Source organism: Cebidichthys violaceus, unplaced genomic scaffold, assembly GCF_023349555.1.
Source record: "Cebidichthys violaceus isolate CVI_PGR_0920_01 unplaced genomic scaffold, fCebVio1.0.p SCAF_6, whole genome shotgun sequence".
NCBI lineage: Eukaryota > Metazoa > Chordata > Actinopteri > Perciformes > Stichaeidae > Cebidichthys > Cebidichthys violaceus.
Window position 1 is genome coordinate 7,835,563 of NW_027176816.1, and position 16,611 is coordinate 7,852,173.

The window sequence follows — 16,611 nt, forward strand, 5'->3', positions numbered from 1 at the left end:
TGCCCCGGTGCAAAACTAAGCGGTTGGTTTTATGTTTCATGGGTGCCAAACTGCTAAACCGTAAAATAGTTTACAAATTTAATATAATAAGCATATTTCGTTTGATAACGTTGATGTATTACAGCATAAAACATGTGACACTACATACACTTAATCGAACCATAAATTGCAAAAAAGCAAGTCGGCGAGCACCGCAACCTCGATAATTCAGTCTTAACTGGGTACAAGAACAAGCAGTGTTTTGATGCTACACGTGAGTTTGAATTAAATGATCGGCTGCCTTCACGATATACAGGTAGCTGAAGATTCGCAGAGCAATGTAGTTTATTTTTCATTCATTGTCCATCGCGTTACGCAGCCACAAAGCTGGGTAAGCTCACAAACAGGAAGAAATCATTGCTGTCTTATCGACACCGACGACGGCTAGTGGTGAGTCCTGCTTTTAGCTAACGTTAGCCAACCAGCCCATACATTGGCGCTACATTATGACTTATGATAACAGTCGTGACTTTTATTTTATCCTCATACAAAACTATCACATTCACAGTTTCAACGTATTAAAATCTGTTCATTCTTGAACACTGACTCTATGTGTTTGTTTGATTTGGTGACCGGGCCAACCGAGGCGGGGGATGGTTCAGCTTCTGACCAATCATGGCGCTTCTATGTCAAACTCCGCCTTTCGCGCTCGCTAGGGCCTATTTATTGAACGCACTTCCTGACTCTGACCAGACAAAGGGGGGCGCTTAAGGTCGTTTATGTCACGTCGAATAGTAAACAAACATCCACTGTAGACGTTTGACATGTGCGTATAAGAAATAGCTTCATGTGCATTTCTAAACGTGCAACCTCCGTCCCTCGACATCATATTTTCACAGCAGGAACAGTTGCTACTTTCATCTCCAGCAGTTCCAGCTCCACCTTAACATACGATGTCAGCTTTCGTGCAGTTTTTTTGCATTGACGTCAACCACATACAGCACGAAACAGAGGCTTTCTTCATATTTCCTATGCTTGAGTCGAAATATGGACAGATAGCCAGACACTGGTGCTAGTTTTAGACCAATCTGACTGCGACAGTGGCTGATTTATCTCCCATCACTTTGAGGAAGACACTGCGTCCAAGGATACCCGCAACACATCCACCGGTAAAGAAATGACACATTCATTCTCTCTATTGCTGTTGCAGCAGCTGTTATTCAAAATAGATGGAGTGGGGGTTGGGGTTTCTTTAAAGCACACAAGGAGGCTGTCAATGAACAGAAACATCCTTCAGGTGTCCAAAAGAGATTACAGTGCAGCATTTTGTGTTTTGTCAAGGAACCACATAGTCCTTGGGTGGATGTCAGCCAAGGTTTTGAGCCGGAGAGGGGAGAGAAGATTTTAAGAGACAAGCCTGGGATAAATGGTTAAAGTGCTTTACTCTGTTAGTTTTAGCAGTGACAATTGTGTTTTCACTTCTGCCTCAACCTTCTGTGTACCCATGTCTCAATTTGCAGCATTGTTCCACGTTATTCCCTGGGGCATGAGAGCAGATTGTCCCCTCAAAGAGGAACATGGTTGGTGTGTTTTTTGTGGTCCATTGTGTTTTGGAAAATGGGACCTGAAACTAGTCGCCAGGCAGCTGTGGTGACATTTGATATGTTCCTCAGTGGAACAGTGCGTTGTATTTTCAGTGCCTCTGAACAGATGACAACATAATTAAGATGCATTTGTTCTCAGTGCATTTGGGTATTTGGCCGGAAAGACATGTGAAACTCAACTTCATCAGAATAGTTGTTTTGTTTTAGCCTGAAGCGTTGCATGTCTTGGAACTGATCACTATTGTTCACTGAGGAGGCTGTGGTGGCTTGTGTTATTGTCACAAACAACCCACTATATTTACAAACCCCAATAATGAATTTAAAATGAAAAGTAAAGCATCACTAAAGGACAAGGATTTTTTAAAACAACACACTATGTGGACCCTCTGCTCAGAGGCTTTACACTTCAAACCACTGTTATCTTCTGCTCATATACCTATTTCTCTGCCCTTATAATGTATCACAGCATCCAATTCAGTATATTTGAGTGAAAATATTCTCTTCCTGAAGTCTGTTCTAGGCTGTTGATGTTTCTAATTCAGTTCATGTCCGGTTAACTTCATTCAGTAGTTTGCCTTAGTGCATCCTAAATATTTATCAGACAACAACTTGTACGATGCTGCGTGACAACGGTTATGCAACATTCTGAAGTGTGTTCTCCATCCGAGAGCAGGGCGGATGAGAGTACTAAGGAAAAGGCTAACTCAGGCTACATCCTCCTCTACTCCCACCCTGCATACCCGAGGCTGCAGCTGGGGTAAGGTGGGTAGGGTGGGGGTGGGGTTGCCACAGCTAATTCTCGTGCAATTAAACTGGCCAGTCAGGAGACATTGTAATAAGATAAACTAAGACTGTCCAATAGATGAGAAGCCAGCATTGAGAGGATTCCAGTTTAAGTTTTAAGTTTAAGTAATAATGTCCATTCTCTATTGTCATAATGTGATTTAAGCAGTCTTGACACCGAATGTCAAATAATTAGGCCAGCCGACCTCCTACACTTTGTAATTGTACTGAGATTTCTGTCATGCTGGTAGGCTTTCTGTCATAGCTGTCAGGTTGGGTACTATAACAGAAAAAATAGGTACAATCATTGCTCAGGACACCTGTCATAACACCTGCCTCCCAGCAGATCAACTAAGCTCTCGCAGGTGACATTCTTTTATGACAAGACGTTATTAAAAGGTAATGACACTGATATTAACACACAGGAAAATGTTTTTCTGCATGTTATAGTTGCCCAGAGTGCGGCCCAGGCAAGAGCCAGCGACCGCCACATCAGGCACCATGATGGAGGGGGGCATGCAGCTGCTCAACCGCGATGGCCACAGCATCTCGCACAACTCAAAGCGCCACTACCACGACTCCTTCGTGTCCATGAACAGGATGCGACAGCGTGGCCTGCTGTGTGACATTGTGCTCCATGTCTCCAACAAAGAAATCAAGGCGCACAAAGTGGTGCTGGCATCCTGCAGCCCCTACTTCCACGCAATGTTTACCAGTAAGTTCAGTCCACACACACACTGTTTTTGCTTTGCTTTATCCCCAAAATCCATGAAACCCAGCATGTTGCATGCCTCAGACACTTTAAGCTCTGACATTAAACTGTGCATAATTTTGTCCTGTTGCTGAGAGTTTGATAACACAACAACTTGTGTGTGCAGTGAATGCCACCTCATCCATTCAGCAGCATCATCGCTTCCTTTCCCCTCTTCCTGTCTGGGGCACTGGTGGTCAGATGAGGTGTGTGTGTGTGTCTCACATTTCCTCCCAACACTAGACCTTTTGTGAGGGTACATTGTGTTTCCAGACACTCAGTTGTCTGGCTTTTAGTCTCAGCTGCAAGGCTTCCTCTCGTCTGACCAAGTCACCAATTGGCCCATTTTAACAGAATCTGCAGATCTTTCATGATCATCCATCCTTCAGATATTGTGTTTAACAGTGTTTAAGTCAAGACTGATGTTGCCTTACACATAAAAGAATGATCGCAGTCACTTCAACACAGTGAGGCATACTGGTTATAATTCATAGGAAAAATGTAACGGCTCTCGTTCTGTGCGGTCATGCAGATGAGATGTCGGAGAGTCGGCAGACCCATGTGACCCTTCATGACATCGACTGTCAGGCTTTGGAGCAGCTGGTCCAGTACGCCTACACAGCAGAGATTGTGGTCGGGGAAGGCAACGTGCAGGTAGAAGATTTCAGATTTATAGACTAAATTAGACTTGTATTTTGACCCCATTCATCAAACTGACTCAGTGTATTTCCACCTGTAATTGCACTCTTTCTAGACGTTGCTCCCAGCAGCCAGCCTGCTGCAGCTCAACGGGGTGCGGGACGCCTGCTGTAAGTTCCTCCTCAGCCAGCTGGACCCCTCCAACTGCCTGGGCATCCGGGGCTTCGCTGACACGCACTCCTGCAGCGACCTGCTCAAGTCAGCACACAAGTATGTCCTGCAGCACTTTGTGGAGGTGTCCAAGACAGAGGAGTTCATGCTGCTGCCACTAAAACAGGTGAGGGCGATGCTTTCTCTGTCTCCTGCTGTGTGTAAATGAAGTAGTTTTAATGGTGGCATATTCAGAGAGGGGCAAAAAGTTGTTGGTAGATCCATATCCTAGTAATTGCTCCCTCAGTTTGCTAGTCATTTGCTTAATTGATTTAGCAGTGTTGTTTTTTATATATATATATATATATATATATATATATATATATATATATATATATATATATATATATATATATATATATACGGTTGTACTGACAGCCTCTTAGTGTGAATGTACGTTGAGCAGGGTGTTCCTAAAAATGAGAAACTATGCCGACTGAATTAAGGCAAAATTAACAATGTAGGCATAGTCTCTGATCTAAACTTAAACAAAAGGGAGGGCCCACTGCCCAAAATCAACACACATGATTAGGACCTGCTGTCAGTGAAAAGTTGATTTACCATCAGATGTTTAGGGAGTCATGTTTGTTATTATTGGAGGTAAACAGGCTGATGATTTCAATTATGAACATTAAAACACTGTTCATGTGAACATACCTACTGTACATCTTATTGGCATTTCACATTAACACTAAGTTAGAAAGCACTAATTGTTTTGGTTGTGTTTTAACATTATTTTAAGTTTTGTTTCTTCTTTTATCTTTGCTTTTTGTTGTTTTTTGGCCTCAAGATATCAGACTGCATCTAAAAGCGCAGCAGGTGATAAGTTCCTCCAGTCAGGTGTGGGATGGGTTTGTGCTGATGTCTAAATAAATAAGAGAATTGCATCATCTTTTGTGTTACATTGTGTCTGTTTTAAACAAATGCCTTGAGCCTTGCCAGGTGGCAAAGAATTAAAGTTAAAATGAAAATAAGCATCACTTTGCCGCTGTCTTCACACCTTTCTAAGGAACAATCCCCACTGTACTAAAGAGTTTGTGCTTCATGAGAGTAAAATGCTAAGCTTCAGTCTCTGTCGGTGGCCTTCAAAGCCCTGAGACTGAATCTGCATTGGGAGTGTGAATGGACTGTCCAAAGTTAAGCTGCATAAAGGCACATTCAAAATAAAACATTTTCTTTTCCTTATTTTTCTTTTTCAGTCTATTGCCTTTGGCTCATCGTCCAATTAGATCTGCAGCTGTTCCGTGTCTGTAGTAAATCTGCATCAGATCTCGATTTATGTACACATTTATTGTCCATGTTCTGTGAAGGAAGTGGCAAGGTCTGATTTGGTGATGCTTCTCCGACGTAGCATCACATGCATGACATTGTAAAGACAACAGAGGATGGATGCGTCCTAATTATTGTGTCGTGGTCTCAATCATCTTGACGCAGCCAAAACCCATTCATACATCCCTCATTCCTGCTGCCGTACTACAAGGACGGTTATTACACAATCCCCTCCACATACACACAATCGTTTGTCTGAGTTAATGTGATGCAGTACGTGCAGAGGTAACTCCCTTACCTCTGCATGTACTGCATCACATAACTGCGGGGCGGGGCAGTAGCAGTGGCAGTATTGTCCTGTGTGACTGTGGATTAGGGACTGGGAGGCTGCTAACTGTTGCGCTGATCTGGCCAGGCTAGACAGCTGCAGCAACTGGCTGCTCTGGCCCCACCCAGCCCTGCTAGCTTTGGGTTCATCTGGGAACAGTGCCAGCCAGCCACTCAGACTGCAGCACTCGGTGTGCTACACACATACACGTAGCAGTAACTTAAATATATCACTGACCACTACCCACACACTGACCGTAATATAACACACAAGCATTAGTGTTTTGCTTTATTCTGAATTGAGGGATTCTGTTAGTGTCATTTTGATATGACGCAGACTAAACAGAGCGCTGCCTTTCCCTTTCAAATATCAGTCTGGATAAAGTACAACAAATGAGAGGAGAGAGAAGCGATGAAACAGTTCATCAGACAAAATCAGGTACAATGTGTAGTAACTCCTGCTGCCCTTGGCCAACACTATTTATTTCCTGTGTGTCAATAGGTTTTTGGTCAGGGAGCTTTTAATGTCACTGTTCCTTTTTCTTCAAATGCAAATTCTGCTAGTGCTTTTCTGATGTTCACAGTTGAATTAAAGGCACTGGGAGTTTGAATTTGGGGAAGTTGCTTTTGTAAAAGATTATATAAAATGTCTCTGCCCATCTGCTTTGTCTTGTCCATCCAGGTCCTGGATTTGATCTCCAGTGACAATCTCAACGTGCCATCTGAAGAGGAAGTGTACCGGGCTGTGTTGAGCTGGGTGAAACATGATATAGATGGACGAAGGCAACATGTACCCTGGGTAAGACTTTCTTACTTATTTCTATATTAGTTTTACCATACTGTAGATAAAAAACCCACCTCCCATCACATTTCCTCCTTTCCTTTCTCCTGCCCCTGTTAGCTGATGAAGTGCGTGCGGCTGCCACTGCTGAGGAGAGACTTTTTGATGAGCAACGTGGATACAGAGCTGCTGGTGCGACACCACTCGGAGTGCAAGGACCTTCTGATCGAGGCTCTGAAGTACCACCTGATGCCCGAGCAGAGGGGAGTCCTCAGCAACAGCCGGACACGCCTGCGACGCTGTGAGGGTGCAAGCCCTGTGCTCTTCGCCGTTGGTCAGTGTGCCCCCGAAGGTACCCAGTAGGGTACACCTAGGCCACACTTTAATTAATTTCAACTAACATCAGTGCGAACATTAGCATTTTTACGCGGGGAGATGAAAATACTGATATAGTTATATCAGATGATATTTTGTCAGGGATTTTTGTAGCACTGTCATTTAATGGCTTAAATGGTTTCTAGATCTTAAGAATATAATATGCAGAGACCTTGGCCTCTACCTGTATTTTCTCTTTTCTTATTTTGCATTCCTAGGCATCAGCAAAGAGCCTCTGGGCTCCATGTGGTGATGTAACCGGTTCAGGTGTTCAAAACATGCCCCTCGGTGTCTGATACCGAGCCACAAGGCACCCTTTAGCATCTGTATGATACAAAACGGCTGTTTTTTGACAACTGATGAGAACAGGTTGTTACATTGCTATGTTTTTATGTGCATGTGCTCCAGTGTTCCCCCTGCTCCTCTCTCTCTTCTCTGCTGTTGGCATAATGCTGCTGTCTTTCTTATTTTCTCAAACAGACAGATAATCTGTGAATAAACAGGTTTCTCTGGCTCTTCTTAGTGCTCCTAATGGCAACAACCAATCAGAACCAAGGAGTCTCAACACAGTGTCAATCCCTACCTGTGAGACTTGTGAACGCCGATCATACTGTAAAACTAGGCAGCGCTGATCAAATATGAATCAAGATTGTGTTACTGCATTGACTATTTCTCAAATATTTTCAGAAACATTTTATTGTACTGTTTAGCTGTAAAATGAGAATGTTTGTTTCAGTCAGTAGTTTTGGCTTGACTATTTTCTAAATTCAAATATATATTAAATATGTAAAAAAAACTAATTTTTAAATATGAAAATGTTCGATCATGAAAAAAAGCTGTACATCCATGTTTTTCTGCACACTGACGGGAGTCACACATGTCACTTTCATTAATTTAAATTAAATGTAAAGTTAGGTTAAGCTAAAATCATCCCAAAACTCAGCAACTTGAAATGATGGCATACATTGGCCAAAATCACCATGTTCCTTTTATAATAATAGATTTTCATATTTACTGCTTGACGTCAAAGCCTTGTTTTTCACCATATTGTGTTTGTGTGTGTGTCTGCAGGTGGCGGCAGCTTGTTTGCCATCCACGGAGACTGCGAGGCGTATGACACCAGGACGGATCGCTGGCACATGGTGGCTTCCATGTCCACTCGGCGGGCACGGGTGGGTGTGGCAGCCATTGGGAACAGACTTTATGCCGTTGGAGGGTGAGTGTCAGAACTACAGTGTTGACCCTTGACCTAGTTAACTAGTTAAAAATCAACTAGTTAACCCACCACGTCTTCTCAAACACTACTTTGTATGATGTGAACTAACCCTAATTATAAAAAGAAAGCTTTGGCAGGCAAATGTGGATGATTTACATGGAAAATAATAAACGGCTTCATCCTTGTGCTCCTGATGAGCTGTTAAGTGCTTTCCTCAATGCAAATGCCTCTTTAACTTGTCTTGGACGGAAATGGATGTAAACTGCAACATGACTAGTTTTCAGAGGATTTAAGGCAACATGCTTCCATGTCAAGCATCAGAAAGTTGCTTCTGAATAATTCATATCCACGCCTCCTCAGGTATGATGGCACCTCAGACCTCGCCACCGTGGAGTCCTACGACCCCATCACTAACTCGTGGCAACCAGAGGTTTCTATGGGCACACGGAGGAGCTGCTTGGGTGTAGCCGTCCTGCATGGCCTGCTGTACGCTGCTGGTGGTTATGATGGAGCCTCCTGTCTCAATAGGTACAGACACTTTTTGGTGATGAATGCTAAATATCTAGATACTTTTAAGCTACATTTGCGACATTGTTATATCTTCTGTTGCTGTTTTTTGTAGTCTTGATGCTGTTTTCTAGGCCAGGTCTCAAAGACAGTTTCTCTTTCAGTGTCACTACTATGAGTACAAGCAAGTCTTTCTCTTCTCTTTCAGTGCAGAGCGTTATGACCCTCTGACCAGTACATGGACCTCGATTGCTGCCATGAGCACTCGTAGGAGATATGTCCGAGTAGCGACTCTGGGTAGGAACTTGCCAAAAAACATAATATTATGAACATGCTGTTCTACTGTATGTTTATGTTTCACTGTTTGCCTTTTTAATGTTTGAAATCAAGAGGGACTTACCATCTTGGTATTCGACTGCTAATATTTACATTCCGAGTGTTTACTCCCTTCTCCCCTCCAGATGGCAGCTTGTATGCAGTGGGAGGTTATGACAGCTCCTCACATCTCGCAACAGTGGAGAAATATGACCCCCAGGTAAACGGCATGCTGTTGAATTTATCATCAAAGTCTGTTTGTCTGTTGCCAGGGAATGTGGAGACAAAACCATAAACTACGAATGTATCTATGAGCCTATGCTCAGTCTCTTTATGTAACTAACAGAGCAACACATGGACAGCTATTGCCAACATGCTGAGTCGGCGCAGCAGTGCCGGGGTGGCCGTGCTGGACGGCATGCTGTATGTCGCAGGGGGTAATGACGGCACCAGCTGCCTGAACTCTGTGGAGCGGTTCAACCCCAAGGCCAACACCTGGGAGGGAGTGGCCCCCATGAACATACGCAGGTTAGCGGGCACCCAGAATTCATATTAGTAAAAACAGAATAGTCAAGTTCAGGTCCAGGGATCAAAGATGTCTTTCAAAGCAAGTATAGTACGTTAAGGAAAGAAGTGAAATTAACTCTTCCAACTGTGAACAATGTGACAAATCCAAAATTTGTAGCTAACGGTGCTAACAGGGCAAACAAAGTAATAAAATGAGACACACCTCAGCCATCAGGAGGACCTGGTTCTATTATTCCAACTACACAAGTTAAACTCACAGTAATTAAAAGCTGAAATGCATTGGCCTCAGATGCACTCAACATTTTTGTCTGGGGCCCGCCCACCTTTTATCCTTCTTGTCAGGCCCGGTCTGTTTCTAAAAATATTGTGGTACCCCCAGTTTTGCCTTAAACTAAGTAGAAGATAAAATCTCTTTTGAAAAGCTAATGAACAAGCTGTCTGTGTTGAGCTTGTAAAAAAGGTTCCCCTGCTGCGATTATTTAGCTCTGTGGAAAATCTTTACTCTTTAAAGTGTACGATTTGGGGCATTTGGATGTCTTCCTTACTGCCTAAACCTTCTTACGGCATAAACATCAAAATGACCTATCTTCCAAAACAGTCAGCTCTTTCTTATTTCCTAGAAGAGGAAACGTGTCCTACGGGTGATCATCAAAGCACACAGCATTTTACTGATATAAGATGTACATCAGAGAAGGGGTGATTTACAGATGTAGCAGTCTTGCATTTGAGGACACATCAGCAGATTCACTTATTCCCCAGGCTCCTTGACACACACACACACACACACACACACACACACACACACACATACTCTGAGACAGACTTTGTGTGTGAGTCAGTATCCTGTAGGAGCAGGGAAACCTGACAACAAGGGACTTTGCAGCCCCATGAATAACCCATGTGTTAATCAGCTGTGTGGCTTTGAGTGCTTTTCTTATCCAGTTGCTGAGCGACTCCATTTGCAGAGTCCAAAACATTACGCTGTATTGACCACTAATCTATCACTCTTCAGTTTTACACGTGCCAATGTGAAAATATTGTAGAATAATTGTCTAGGCCAAAATAATCTCACTATATTGTGATATGACTGTAGCATGGAAAAAATAATTTCTCTTAGATGGCAGAAAAAGATCTGTTGTGTCTTTTTATTGACCCAACAGTGAATGTAATGCAAAGCCTACACTGCACCCACTCTAAATTAACAGGTGCTGGCTTCTATCGGCACTCTGTAATAAATGCATGGAGATAATTATTCACTCCTGATAAGTGCTCCATAAAGTAATTTGAACATGGCATATGCAAAATATGGCTGTACAATATACGTTGAATTTATATATTGAATTAGATTATTTCCTCCTTCCAGGAGCACCCATGACCTGGTGGCTATGGATGGCTGGTTATACGCAGTGGGAGGTAACGATGGCAGCTCCAGCCTCAACTCCATCGAGAAGTACAACCCACGCAGCAACAAATGGGTCGCGGCCTCCTGCATGTTCACACGGCGCAGCAGTGTGGGCGTGGCTGTCTTGGAGCTGCTGAACTTCCCACCACCCTCCTCACCCACCCTCTCGGTTTCCTCCACCAGCCTTTGACACGGGGTCACCGCTTGGCTGACCTCAGCCTCCGCTGCTACAGCCCAGACTGGCTCTGGGAAGAAACGCAACTGCTCGGTTTGAGACTGGGAGGAGGACGGGGAGTGGACAGGTAAATGGATGGAGGGGGGAGAAGAGAAAGAGGGAAGATGAGGATAAGGCTCCTGTGGTCATTAATATACAGTACCCTCCAGAATTAGTGTCACTCTTGGTAAAGGTTGGCCAAAAAAAAAAATTACAACATAATAATACAATTTAAAAAATTAATGTGCAGCACCCTGTAATCCCCCCCCAAAAAATATTCCACAGGTAACTATTAATTATCATGAACAATTAAGGAACAACTTATGATTCCTGAATGATCCACCACAAGATATTTTGGTTATAATTTTTTTTTATGGTCACACCAATCCGGCTGCTCTTTACGAAGTTTGCCATTAATTCTGGACTGCACTGTGTTTGGTCTGGACGCCTGAAACTCCACCATACAGATGCCAGCTCCCACTCTCTTCAAGAGTATAAAGATGTGCCTGGATGTGTTAACATGTCCTCGAGCTCCCGTTTTTTTCTCTCACCACTCCAGTGTTTGACACTTATCGTGAAACATGGTGGACACTTCTGTCATGTGTGATGTAAATGTTTTTGGTTTGATGTTGTTGTCCTCTGCAATACTATTAATTTGACGTCAAGATTTTTTGCAATAATGTAAAAAAAAAAGAAAAAAAAAAAGAGAGAAACTGAATGACTTTACTTTTGGAATGTAGCTTTTGACTCCGTATACCATGCATGTTTACGGATTGGCATTGACTCCTAACAGGAGGATAAAATAGTAGTGCCGCTGTGCCACACTAGGTGGCAGTAACAGGCAATGTTATAAACCCTTCCCTCACTGCAGGACAGCATGGACACAGACAACAGAGAGAAGTCAGCCCCTCAGAACTGTATGAGTTTGATCCTTTTTTTATATAAAAAAGAGAAGAATTGTGTTGAACTATATGTATTTATAAACAATTATAAATTCTAATATATTCTGTTTTAAAGAGAGGAAACAGATCAGACCTATGCCTATTTAAGAGTGTTTTTAATATATTTATTTAGGTGTGTGATGTGCATATCGTCAATTGAAATGACAAAGAGAATGTCTAAGGGAGAGAGAGGTTGTTGTTCGGTTTGTGTGCATTTGGAGTTTCTCTTGGTTAAGAGGACTGATTGTTGCATTTCAATATGCAGCATTTGATTTACATTTCTTAATGTTTGTTCACTGCCACAAGCATGATCACACTGGAATCTGTACCTTATGTCCGCTACATTTGTGCAAAAGGCTTTAGTTGCTTGCAAACCTATTGACCAGTCTAGTCGTCTTAAATTATTTTTAAATGGACATGAAGGTGGATATAATCCTTGGACACATGAAAAGTTTAAAATGGCATTAAAGCAGCAAGTACTAGTTAACCTACTGTATACCAACACTTGACACTAATGAGTATTGCTGTTGACACTTGGTGCTGTCATATTTCCTTCCATACATAATCAAGTGTGGTGTCTTGTTATATTACCTCATTGTTGAAACGGATCAAACGCTATTGCAACAAAGTTGAACTAGAAACAACTGTACAATTATCTGAAGATATACTGGCTATATAACGTGTGGTGGATGACTTGGGAACGTCACCATTGAACTTCCATTGTCTAAAATAAATGGATTAATTTGAGTCTTCATGACGCAATTAATACCCAGGTTCAGTTCAGATTTTATGTAGCGCAGTGATACTAATCCAAACTTCTGAGAAGTTGCCTTTTTTTTTTCCTTTTTTCTTTTGAAGGATTTTGTTGATCCAGTTCTGTTCATCTCTAACTACCTTACTGTTCATTTGTTAGAGCGGACCCAGTAGAATAGTGGCTGTGATGGTCTTATGGAGAGTCAGGGCCAGACTTTAAGAGGTGTGCACACAAAACCACATAAGACTTTGGCCTCCATTCTGCTGATTGAACTGTAAATACAGAAATTCTTCAACTTAAATCCATTTGTGCAATTCCAATGTGACTGTAGCATTTTTTTTAGTTTGTGTTCAATGTGGTGATACTTGTTTATTTATTATATGTTTGTTATTTATGAGGAACTTTAAAATATTGAATTTTGCACTATTGCGAAATGAAGCAATACACTGTAAAGAAAAAATGAAATAAAGATGTTTTCAGATGTGATAACTGCCTTGACGAGTTTGAAGACATGTAAAAACTGGGTGGGACAAAATGTAAGCTATATCCTGGAAATGTTATCCCTGCATCTGCAAAAATGCCTTACTGTACTCACTATGTCACTATGGATCAGAAATGCAGCTAAATGCCCAATAAAAACACATACATACATACATACATACATACATACATACATACATACATACATACAAACAAACAAACAAACAAACAAACAAACAAACAAACACACACACACACACTTAAGGTTGTGTTGCTAGCACTGGTTGTTGCTAGGCCCACTATACACCGTTGCTTGGTACCTTCCCAACCTACTCCTCTTTCATCGTGATCTCAGCAGACAGCTGAACACTCTCACTTTACCCTTCTTGACCTCAGTCACATGGCATTCACACCTGTGGCTGGCTTTGCTCACACTGAAACTCCCACTCTCCCAAAACACATAGAGACACAGGCCAAATATTCACAATGCAAAACACTTACAGCTTTAAATGGGAGAAAGAAGGCTACCATTGCACATTGAGCTAGTTCAGCATTTTGTTTTAGGATAACACAGGAAGAAACATCTGTGCATGTGTGTTTGGGGCTTTGCTGTACTTGAGGTGTTTGATTGCAAGTATTGCAAGAAGTATGTACCGTGGTTGCATATAGAGGTGGGAGACTCAAAACACATTTTACACAGTGTCAGTTCTATGTTTGTAATGAAATGTGGCAGAGGAAAACAGATTCTCAGAAATCTAAAATAAACAATATGCATATTTGTTTCTTGTACAACAGACAGAACCAATCGCACTGTCCTCAGAATATTCTTAAAAAACATTCCTGAGGCATAATCCACTTCTTCATTTTCCATTCATAGGATCTATTATTAACATTTATAGGCTCGCTCAAATATAACTGAAAAGATGTATGTAAGTGTGTTAGGATTTAAAGGTGTGAGTGGACTTTTGTGTTTCCATGTCTCTGGTTGCTTTAACAGTGAGCCACCTCCGCTACTATAAAGATGCTAATGATTTTACAACCTGTTTGGATAAATGTGCTCACTCTGGAAGAGCGGCTGTCCTCCCAGCATTCCTGCCACTGGAGCCTCTCCTTTTTCCCCTGGTGTCAGCCTCTGCACAGCCCTTATCTGGCCATGGAGATGCTGTCACCCTCTCTGGAAGGACTGAAGTGTCAATCAACCTACTGTTAGAGGCCATACACTTTTTTGACCGACCACTTAAGATAAGACCGGGGCCTGAAATGGAAAAACTCTCAACCCCACCAAAGTATTTATGACTGTACAGCTCATGGAAGTGTGTTCAGAGTAGGAATAATGTGGAAGGCCATAATGCTCAAGCAAGGACAAGAACCAGCGGTGTGCCCAATAGCAGACCTACAGAGGATAGACAAAATAACAGAAATGCTTTACAGCACAAAAGCCATGAAGTAGCAACTAGTAAAGATCCCAATTCAAAAGGAAGCTACTCAAGTGAGTTATTTTAAAGTGGCAAGATGTGGCCAGAATTGCAGTTTAAAACATTCAAAAAAGGAACTCACATTAACAGAAGATGTTACAGTGTTAATGTTATGTCAAAGAGCTATATTGTGTTGCAGAGATATCTACTGAAATTAGGGTGCTGACCAGCTAGCCCCGGCCTGTCCTGTCTTGTATAGTGAGTCACTGTAGCATCCAGTCTGCCCTCAGTCCAACATGAGAGGACGACGAAGTAGAGCTGCCCCGAGGACTTGTTAATGATGCCTCCATAGTCCTTTTGGGTTTTCATAGTGTAACGAGAAAACGACTCATGTTTTCATTTTGCCCTTCTTGCCTTCCCTTAATCCAATAAACAAACTATCCAAATGTACACGGACCGTAGAGCCCCCGGTTAGTGGCACAGCAAACACAAAGATAACGTAAACTATAAGCCGACGCCACACGTGAAGATTATCAGATAGCAGAGTTATTTTGACCAGGTCTCGGAGCTTCAGCAGTTTGGTCATATTGTCGCCCTGCTGTTAGTTGATAGTTGCCATTTTTTAAATGACTGATGACTGTAAATTGAGACTGAATGGACACAATCGTAGAGGTGAAAGGTTGCCCCCCCATTTTTTGGAGCATCTGGCTGGACATTAGACATTGCACCTTTAATTAGTGTATCAATTAATATTGTGTTTCTGCTTTGGAAGAGGTTTGACTATTCTGACAAAACAATTTTGAGAAGAGCAATATACATAAGGACAAACATGCCAGATAGTAAATTATTAAATGTGTCAACACTACAAAGTAACGGCACCTTACTGTCTACTGAACTTCCCTCGGTCTGTTTGCTGTCACCCGTCTGTCTATCTTGCCATTGCCAGTCGACCCTCATCTACCTGCATGCATGTCTTTTATTGTTGTTCTGCTGTGTCAGACTGATATAGATATTTTACAGACTCTGTATGCTTCTATGTTTTGTGCTTTGGCTCTGTATTTAATGTCTAACAATGCAGCATCATTTTGTCTTTAGGCCATGTCTCTATTAACATAATTATCCCTCATTTATTTGCTTTGCGTGTGTTGTTTTATGATCCTCTGTGTTGCATGTCTTAATAGTACTTGACAATGTAGTATAAAGGTGTCTTGAATGAAGTTTCTACTTATTTTAATATTGTCTCTCCTTTTATTATTGTTTTTACATGCTTCTAAAGGATAAATGATGAATAACTTTATCATTTTAATCTTATATTCTGTTTTTTAGAGTGACTTTGTAACATCTGTCCAGGAACTACAGATGAAAAATAGCCTCTTGGCTAACTCTGGCGCATTTACAGTGATGTTTTATTAATGTGCACTGTCCCGACCAAATAAACCAATAAATTGAAAAAAATAAAATACCAAAAAATAAAAAATTCCAAAAGAATCATCACAACACAAGACAGCAGCTCTGTTCAAACAGTATTTACAAGTGCACCCTTAACAGCCCCACAATCTAGTCTTAAGAATGAGTACTGATTTGAATCAACACCTCTGACAGTCACCACAATACTGACCCCAGTATATATAATCATGTTGGTTTACATTAGTTGACCTCATTTACCAAAATATTGTGAATACATCCCTATAATATTTGAATTTATCTAGATAAAAAAGGTCAGCTCAATATCTGCACTGGCTATTTAGCCAACATGGTTAATGTGTGACCTCCAATTTCCATGATGTGTGCATCTCTGTATTTGCTGCCTCAAAATTAAAACAATCATATATTTGGTCGTTTCACGGCTTCACTATAATCATATAAACTTCATGCGATCTTCATGGGATCTACTAAATTACGTAGTTGAAATAGTTAATCTGACTTTGACTGATCTTGCCTTCAAAGGAGGGCCGGGGTCCAATTAAGATTCCTTGTGTGAGAACTTTGGCACGTCAGAGTCTCTGTTGGACACCTGATGTTGGGGGCCTCATATCCAGACTCTGTTTTAGTGGCCTGAGGTGTGACTTTAGCACCGCTGCTCTCACCAGCTGAGTCTGGATAAACACAAGCGAGTGACTT

The 16,611-nt window shown here is 41.8% G+C and overlaps 1 protein-coding gene across 4 annotated transcripts; it reads left to right on the top strand.

Moving 5' to 3' along the window:
- Positions 1 to 239: 239 nt before the first annotated feature.
- Positions 240 to 13,078, top strand: klhl17 (kelch-like family member 17). 4 transcript variants are annotated; one of them, XM_068733890.1, is made up of 13 exons: positions 822 to 1,148; positions 2,257 to 2,345; positions 2,817 to 3,081; positions 3,650 to 3,771; positions 3,872 to 4,093; positions 6,245 to 6,361; positions 6,464 to 6,677; positions 7,790 to 7,934; positions 8,295 to 8,462; positions 8,650 to 8,738; positions 8,903 to 8,976; positions 9,103 to 9,284; positions 10,648 to 13,078. In XM_068733890.1, the coding sequence occupies exons 2-13, from the start codon at positions 2,262 to 2,264 to the stop codon at positions 10,874 to 10,876; spliced, it is 1,911 nt and encodes a 636-aa protein (XP_068589991.1). In that variant the 5' UTR covers positions 822 to 1,148; positions 2,257 to 2,261; the 3' UTR covers positions 10,877 to 13,078. The 4 variants fall into 4 exon arrangements, with proteins under 4 accessions (XP_068589993.1, XP_068589991.1, XP_068589992.1 ...); XM_068733892.1 differs by lacking the exons at positions 822 to 1,148; positions 2,257 to 2,345 and adding an exon at positions 240 to 429; XM_068733891.1 differs by lacking the exon at positions 2,257 to 2,345.
- The last annotated feature ends 3,533 nt before the right edge of the window (positions 13,079 to 16,611 follow it).